Source organism: Bos taurus, chromosome 29 (assembly GCF_002263795.3).
Source record: "Bos taurus isolate L1 Dominette 01449 registration number 42190680 breed Hereford chromosome 29, ARS-UCD2.0, whole genome shotgun sequence".
In the NCBI taxonomy this organism is placed as follows: domain Eukaryota; kingdom Metazoa; phylum Chordata; class Mammalia; order Artiodactyla; family Bovidae; genus Bos; species Bos taurus.
Genome location: NC_037356.1, coordinates 8538283 through 8547164, shown reverse-complemented (window position 1 = coordinate 8547164; position 8882 = coordinate 8538283). Strand labels below are relative to the sequence as shown.

At 44.4% G+C, this 8882-nt stretch overlaps 1 protein-coding gene and 1 pseudogene across 2 annotated transcripts in view; one reads left to right on the top strand and one right to left on the bottom strand.

Annotated features, from left to right (window-relative positions):
- Nucleotides 1-3982: 3982 nt before the first annotated feature.
- On the bottom strand, nt 3983-5018 carry LOC100335229 (cofilin-2-like; annotated as a pseudogene).
- Nucleotides 5019-6967: 1949 nt separating this feature from the next.
- TMEM135 (transmembrane protein 135) overlaps nt 6968-8882 on the top strand; it is a 303343-nt gene continuing 301428 nt past the window's right edge. The window contains 1 exon segment of one of the 2 annotated variants that reach the window (NM_001035348.1): nt 6968-7216. In NM_001035348.1, the coding sequence (NP_001030425.1) occupies nt 7076-7216 (141 nt within the window). In that variant the 5' untranslated portion in view covers nt 6968-7075. 2 annotated transcript variants of the gene reach the window in all.

Genomic DNA, 8882 nt, shown 5'->3' with positions numbered 1-8882 from the left:
ACAGAAGCAAAATGCTGGTTCATGCATAGGTTTTTAAAGTACTTGTGAAAATTTAGAAAAAGAGGCACCTTATTAAGGAAGGACGGGGCTTCCCAGGTAGCTCAAGCTGGTAAAGAATCTGCCTGCAATGTGGGAGACCCCTGGTTCAAATCCTGGGCCAGGAAGATCCTCTGGAGAAGGGATAGGCTACTCACTCCAGTATTCTTGGGCTTCCCTGGTGGCTCAGTTGGTAAAGAATCCACCTGCAAAGCGGGAGACCTGGGTTTGATCCCTGGATTGGGAAGATTCCTTGGAGGAGGGTATGAAAACCCACTCCATTATTCTTGCCTGGGGAATCCCCATGGACAGAGGAGCCTGGAAGGCTGCAGTCTATGGGGTCACAAAGGGTCAAACATGACTGAGTGACTAACCACACACATTAAGGAAGGACACAGGATGTAGCTAAATCCCAGAACAAACAATTGTTTGAATCTCGTTATGGTCAACAACAATGGGAAGGACTAGAGATGTCCTCAAGAAAATTAGAGACACCAAGGGAATATTTCATGCAAAGATGGGCTCAATAAAGGACAGAAATGGTATGGACCTAACAGAAGCAGAAGAAATTAAGAAGAGGTTGTAAGAATACACAGAAGAACTATACAAAAAGATCTTAATGATCCAATAACCATGATGGTGTGATCAATCACCTAGAGCCAGGCATCCTGTAGTGTGAAGTCAAGTGGGCCTTAGAAAGCATCACTACAAACAAAGCTAGTGGAGGTAATGGAATTCCCACTGAGCTGTTTCAAGATAGGTGTTGAACTTGATGATGCTGTGAAAGTGCTACACTCAATATGCCAGCAAACTTGGAAAACTCAGCAGTGGCTACAGGACTGGAAAAGGTCAGTTTTCATTCCAATCCCAAAGAAGAGCAATACCAAAGAATGTTCAAACTACTGCACAATTGCTCTCATTTCACATGTTAGCAAAGTAACGCTCAAAATCCTACAAGCTAGGCTTCAATAGTACGTGAACTGTGAACTTCTGAATGTATAAGCTAGATTTAGAAAAGGCACAGGAACCAGAGATCAAATTGCCAACATCCGTTGGATCATAGAAAAAGCAAGAGGATTAAAAAAAAAAAAATCTACTCTGCTTCATTGACTACACTAAAGCCTTTGACTGAATGGATCACAACAAACTGTGGAAAATTCTTCAAGAGATAGGAATACCAGACCACCTGACCTGCCTCCTGAAAAACCCGTATGCAGGTCAAGAAGCAACAGTTAGAACTGGACATGGAACAACAGACTGGTTCCAAATTATTGGAAAGGAGTACTTCAAGGCTGTATCTTGTCAGTCACCCTGCTTATTTAACTTATATGCAGAGTACACTATGCAAAATGCTGGGCAGAATGAAGCACAAGCTGGAATCAAGATTGCTAGGAGAAATATCAATAACCTCAGATATGCAGATGACACCACCCTTATGGCAGAAACCAAAGAGGTACTAAAGAGCCTCTTGATCAGAGTGAAAGAGGAGAGTGAAAAAGCTGGTTTAAAACTCGACATTCAAAAAACTAAGATCACGGCATCCAGTCCTATCACTTCATGGCAAATAGATGGGGAAACAATGGAAACAGTGACAGACTTTCTTTTCTTGGGCTCCAAAATAACTGCAGATGGTGACTGCAGTCAAGAAATTAAAAGATGCTTGCTCCTTGGAAGAAAAGCTATGACAAACCTAGATAGCATATGCAAAAACAAAGACATTATTTTGCTTACAAAGGTCGGTATAGTCAAAGCTATGGTTTTTCCAGTAGTCAGGTACTGTAATCCATACAAAAGATTACAAATGTAAACTACTCCTTTTTGTATTTTTTCTAATCCTAAAGCAGAGATCATTCTCCCTTAGATTTATTAGAATACCCTTTGCATTTCTTTGATCTGAGAGTTTGACTGAAATTTCCCATTCACCATCCAACTCCCTGTGAAAGTATGAAAGTGTTAGCCGCTCAGTTGTGTCCGACTCTCTGTGACCCATGAACTGTGGCCCTCTGTTCATGGGGTTCTCCAGGCAAGAATACTGGAGTGGATTGCCATTCCCTCCTCCAGGAGATCTTCCCGACCAGGGACTGAACCTGGGTCTCCTGCACTGCAGGCAGATTCTTTAACATCTGAGCCACCAGGGAAGCCCTCATTAGCACTGTCATTTTTGGCATCTGTGACAACAATAACTGTGTTCTTCTCTTTTCAAATATCTTTTAAGCTTCAAGTCTCCATTTAACAGTTCATTAAGAGAAATTGCAAGCTTTTAATTGTAATTTTAAATATGTCCTTATTTCTTGGTCGGTATTTGCTGTGCCACATTGTAAACATAATGCTTGTCATTATGCATGCAAACTACAGGTTCTATTACATTCAGAAGCAACTGATAATTAGTGACTGTATTCCTTGTTTGGTGATGAAAATGCTATGCTTTAAGTATTGTACATCCTAACTCAACACTTTGTTGCTCATAATTGGCATTTCACTTTATTTTAAATATGTGTTAGGAATTTCAGGGTTGACGCATAACATATTTTATTTTTTCCCATTTGATAATAGGTTTCCCATTCAGCCTTTGCTTGAGGACCATCAGATTTTCAGGGATGGATTATTGAAATTAAGTAGGATAAGTCTGTGTGATCAGTCCTTTAATTTCCACGGACAAGTTTATGCTGTCTTTCTTATACTCTTAAATTTTTTTAAAATTAATTTGTTTGTTTCTTTTCGGTTGCACTGTGTTTTCATTGTTTTGTGCAGCCTTTCTCTGGTTGCGGTGTGTGGAGGCTACTCTTGGTTGCCGAGCATGGGCTTCTCATTGCAGTGGCTTCTCTTGCTGGGGAGCACGGGCTTTAGGTGCGTGGGCTTCAGTAGTGGCGGCACACAGGCTCAGTAGTCGTGGTGCACAGGCTTAACTGTTCTACAGCATGTGGAATCTTCCTAAACCAGGGATCAAACCCAGGGCCCCTTGCATTGGCACGTGGATTCTTATCCACTGCACCACCAAGGTAATCCATAAGCCTCTCATATTTTGAACTAGAGATTTAAACAAAACAAAACAAAACTGTGATTATCCTGTTCCTATCCTATCATTGTGTACTGGCTATGTTAAAGAGGGAGATAACTTGAATGTGAGAGTGTATTTGTTCCTACAGAAGATCCCGGATGTTGAATAAGATGGGGTAAATGCATAGGAATTTAGGTTGTACCCCTTGAGAAGGAGAGGTTATTGTTATCTGAGGAAAAGGATGTTCCCAGATATTTGGGCAGCCAGAGGCGTGGAACTACAGCCGACACTTCTGGTTGCCCCCAGTATCTGTGCTTTTCATTTTGCTCAGTAATGAAACCCCAAATGTTAGCTGGGCATTTGTCCAACCAATAAAAAAGGTTATATTTCCCAGTCTCTCTTGAAACTAAGTGTGGCCATGAGACAAACTTTGCGCAATGTTTGTAAGGAGAAGTGGTTTGCATAGATCTACTGTGAAGTTTACTTAAGAGGAAGTTATGTCCTCTGTTCCTCTTTGGCTGGTCTTCCTCTCTAGCATGTGGATGTCATGGCTCAAGGTGAAGTGGCCAACTTACAAGTTAGGATGGAAATCACAGGTAACAGTTTGCAGAACAATCTGTCAGAAGGAGTTTGGGATCCCTGATGGATATAGAGCCACCATCTTAGACTAAGACTGTCTATGTTGGTCTGTGGATATAGAGCCACCATCTTAGACTAAGACTGTCTATGTTGGTCTGAGAGAGAGACCAACGTTTATCTTTTCTACCACTGTAACTCTGGACTTTCAATCTGAGTACTTTTATTATCTCAGTTTATACTATCAATATATTATTAGCATAGCTATCTTATCTTGTTTGGCTTTCTTATAACTTAGTTTTCAGGTAACTAGTTGTTTTGTTTAAAATATATGGGAAGGCATTTCTTGAGTTGTGCATAAAAGTAATGGTATTAAACAGTCTAATGGCAATCTTTGATATGTTGCTTAAATGAATGATATTTCCTTCATTTATTGTTTTGAAAGGGCCCACTGGGGAAGTTCAGTTCAGTTTAGTTGTTCAGTCATGTCCGACTTTTTGCAACCCCATGGACTGCAGCACGCCAGGCTTCCCTGTCCATCACCAACTTCAATTTCTCCATTGGGGAAGAGGAAAAAGAACAACAAAATCTAACACTATTCCAACTGACTGAGCTGTAGAAATGGAAGCTGCTTAACACTCAAGATGGTATTCGACTGTCATTTTATGAGTTTTCCTTCAGGTGAGACAACTATAATGCTTCCCAATTTCTCTCCAAGTGACAAATGCTCCTCAATTTCATCCCTTCCATTTACATGTCACTCATATTTAATATGGGCTTCCCTGGTGGCTCAGAGGTTAAAGCCTCTGCTTACAATGCAGGAGACCTGGGTTCGATCCCTGAGTCAGGAAGATCCCCTGGAGAAGGAAATGGCAACCCACTCCAGTGTTCTTGCCTGGAGAATCCCATGGATGGAGGAGCCTGGTGGGTTACAGTCCATGGGGTCGCAAAGAGCTGGACATGATTGAGCGACTTCACTTCACTTCACTTCACATTTAATATATGTAGATTTCTTTTTAATGGCCTCTTTAGAGCTAGCATAAATCATCTTGTTTTTAAAAGGTGCACTCTTAGAAGCCCAGTCTTTTTTGTTGTGTATATGGCATCAATAGATCAATACTAGGTATTCTTAGACTTTTTTGTTGTTTATATGGCATCATACATAGCAAACTGGTAATCCTTCAGAGGTAGCAACTTCATAACAAAATGTGTAGGGGTCCTCCGTGGTATCACTAGTGTCATTTGTTAAGATCAGTTTTGCTTCCTCTATTATAATTATTTGTCTTTCCTCATCATTTAAACAGAACTTTCTTTCATCTTCTTTTGTGTAGAATATTTATTTTCTTATCATTAAAACCTTTGGTGACTTCATCATTCACTGTAACTCCAGAAGTCATAGTGCCTGGGGCTGCAATGCCAGCTCTGGCCCCAGCTCTATGGCACTGGGAGGAGATGGAGAGGTAGGTGGAAATCTTTCTTGTTCACAGCCGAATCTACCGAGCTTAGAATAGTGTCTGAAAATAATGTGTGTGTGTGCTCAGCCGTGTCTCACTCTTTGTGACCCCATGGAGTGCAGCTTGCTAGCTCCTTTGTCTTTGGAATTTTCTAGACAAGTATACTGGAGCAGGTTACCATTTCCTACTCCAGGGGATCTTCTTGACCCAGGGATTAAATCCGCGTTTCCTGCTGGCAGATTCTCTGCCACGGAGCCACCTGGGAAGCCTGCCTGAAAATAGTATGTGCTCAGTAAATATTACAGAATGAATAAATGAAGACTAGATTCGAATGGGATTTGTCTAAAGGGCTGTATATAAAAGTAATAGTATTTAACAGTCTAATGACAAGCTCCTGCTTTAAGACACTTAGAATTTGAAAATCCAGGGAACATGGAAAGTTATGTGTGAGGAAACTGACTCTTACAGAGTTTATAAGTCTCATGGGCCACACAGGTTCCTTGTCATGCCAACTGTTGGCAGCCCTCTAGCCAGGCATCAGTTCTAAGACCATGACTGCCTCTACTAGGTGTACGATTTGAAGCATAGTCCCCCTAAAATCGAGTTCCCTTCCCCAGTTTATGATTAATCTCGCTATCTAAAACTTAATTTCCTTTCTCACCCTCCTACAACCTCAATCCTGTGCTAAGTGAACAGTAATCAACTAGTCAGATGACTAAAATTGCTGTTGCTGATGCCATTGCTAATATACTAAAACAGCTAGCTATTACAGATAACATCATTAATGTACAAACTCAGCCTGTTTCTCCACAACAAGATGAGCTCACAGACCCCCAAGCCATGGGCCACCTGACCTGAGAATCCAAGACATCCTGATTTCCAAAACTACGATAAAAAAAAGTCACAAGATGATTCATCCTAGTCTCTGTTTTCCCTTTTTAAGAAACCCCTAACTCACAGACAAAGTGGGAGCGGATCTGAGGCTTGTCAAGAAGTCAGTCTCTCTCACGCCCTTGCTTGGTGGTGGTGGTTGTTCAGTCGTGTCTGACTCTTTGTGACCCCAAGGGCTACAGCACGCTAGGCTTCCCTGTCCTTCACAATCTCCCTGTACCCTGCAATAAACCCTTCCTTTGCTGCAAACACCTGGTGTGTTTGCTCTGGCCTGGCTTTCTGCGCCTGGGGCAAGTGAGTCCTTGCTGGGTTACATACTTGGCGGATGCGTACCTGTGACGGTGCTGTAGATACAATGGCTGGCTCAGTGGCCCAGAGTTTGGAGACAAAGACCTACTAGCCTTTCCCTTACAAGAAGGGAAAGTGCACAACTAGCAAATTTGTTGAGCCTTCTCAGGCACCGCAGAGCTTAGAAAGCCGAGTCATCGAGGGCGCTGCTGGGTCCCAACCAGCAGACAGCCTCAGCTATTTACTACCTGGCGCTCCAGGGAAGGGGAGCTGGCCGTTCTGAGGAGGATGGTTGTCTGGGTTCGCCTCTGACAACCGTCTTCCTCCACCAGCTCCCAACAAAGACATTTCATCCATTTCTTCCACTGCTCTCGATTCTGCTTGGCTGGGCTTTGAGAGGACCGAGGCTGGAGTACACAGTGACCCAACGCGCCCACTGGGGCGAATCTGTCAGGGCGCGCGCGGCGCGGGCCGTGAGGAGGCGGGCGGCCGGCGCGTCGCCGAGCGGCGCTCTCTCTACCCCCGTTGGCGGCGCGCGCCGCTCTGGGGCGCTCTTGGCCGGGGGGCGCCGGCGGGGGCGCGCACGCTCCGCCTCTCCCCGCCTCCCCGGCTGCGCGCCCCGCCCCCTCGAGCTGCCATACGCTGAGCGCCCAACATCCGAGGACTTTGGCCCAGAGTAACCCCGCTCGCGTTACCTTTTCCCTCTTTTCCGCGCCTCCCCCCGGGCCGGCCCCGGCTGGTCCGCCGCGGCTGGGCGCGCGCTGCCCTCCCCGCTTCCTCCCTTGCGAGCGCCGGCTCAGTCCCTCCCGGCCCACGCGCGCGGCTCCTCGTCATGGCGGCGCTCAGCAAGTCCATCCCTCACAACTGCTACGAAATCGGCCACACTTGGCAGCCGTCCTGCTGGCTCTCTTTCCTGCACATCACCAGGGGCGCCCTGGAGGAGTCCCTGAAGATCTATGCACCCCTGTACTTGGTGAGCGCCGTCAGCCGTCCCCCAGGCCGAGGGCGGTGTGCGCGGTGGGCTCCTGGGAGGCGGGCTCGGGGCACTCGCAGTCTTGTCAGCCTCTCCTTGGGAGCGATCAGGGGTGTTTGAGGGGGGGGGCAGGAGTGGGTGGGCTTGGGGAGGGGGGAGATCGCGAGGCGGTGATACCCTAAATCCAGCTGGGACGGAAGAAGGGGGAAGGGAGTTAGAGGTTGAGCTGTCATCTGAACGTCTGCTGTTGGAGGAGAGGATGTCTTCTCAACTTCAGGATTAAGTTTGGGGGCCACTTCAAACTGTGAATGCACACACCTGCGTTGCTTTTCCTCTCTCCTGCCTTGTGATGGAGAGGTCTTCCTAGGTCAGCTAGGGGATGAGAAATGGCCTGCAATCATTCCTCATCTAATTCCCTCTGTTTTGGCGTTCCCCTCACCCCACCCCCACCCCCCAGGTTTTTTTTTTTTTTTTTAGGGCATATTTGACATCAGGTCCCCATGACCTTAGATCTTGTGTCAATTTGGGAATGACAGGATTGTGGCTTGAAGGTTTTTGCAAAGTGTTTTTGCAAGTTCACAAAGTGGTCTCCAGGTTGAGATTTTGCTTGGTGTTGTAAGGTGGTTCCAGCCTATGAGTCAGTGAAAGTGTCTAGGAGATCTGACTGTATGCCACTTGTAGGTCCTTTATTCCACAGCTTTACAGGTAGGGCAATCTAAATTTGGAGCTTTAAATAGAGACTATTTGAAAATATGTGTATGTATCACTGAGAGTTGTTAGTTTGTTCTTGAATGTTCTAACCAGCATCTCTCTCCACCCCCCCCCCCCCAGTAATCTCATCCTTTGTATTAAAGATTTCTTTAATCTTTAATTTCTTTAATCTTTAATTAACCAAGATCACTTTGGTTATTTACGTTTATTGTCTTACTTTATTGCCAAATAGAGTCTGTGTCCTAGGAAGGCAGAGGTATATTTTTTGTATGTTTCCTAAAAGTTCTAGTCAGTAGTCAGTGGATGGTCAGTTCTTCTCATTGAGTAATGATTTAGATTTATACCCTCATATTCCTGAAGGTGTGTCATGGCCATAGCTGTAGAACTTCTTCAGAAGTCTGATTATTTATTACAGAGATAACCGAGGAGAAGATGGTAACTTTCTCTGAGCTTGCAGAAGCCAGTTTCATTTGTATCATATTCACTGGTGCTTTTAAAACTTTAACGCGTGTTAGGAGTCTGCTGGGGGAGCATGTTAAAATGGGGGTTCTGATTCAGTAGATCTTGGTGGAGCCTGAAATTCTACATTTCTGACAAACTCCCAGATGATATTAATGCTTCTGGACCAAGAGTCACACTTTGAATAGTAAGGATCTGGAGCAGAGGCTGATAATAGACTTATCATTAGAGCGATTAATATCTTCCTTGATTTTCTTTGGCAAAGATACATGTTTTTCTGCTTTTCTACTTGAATAGTCGCTAGTCTATAGCTCATTTATTTTAAAAAAAAAAAGGGTATCTACAAACATGATTGAGCTTTTGGTATATTCAGAGATTTTTCATTCCCTTATAGGATTATGAAGTTACATGGGGAGAGTCTAGGGTATGTACTTTCTCTCCCTGAAAATCCATAGCGCTTTTATTGTGCCTCATTCATTCAACAATGATTTATTGA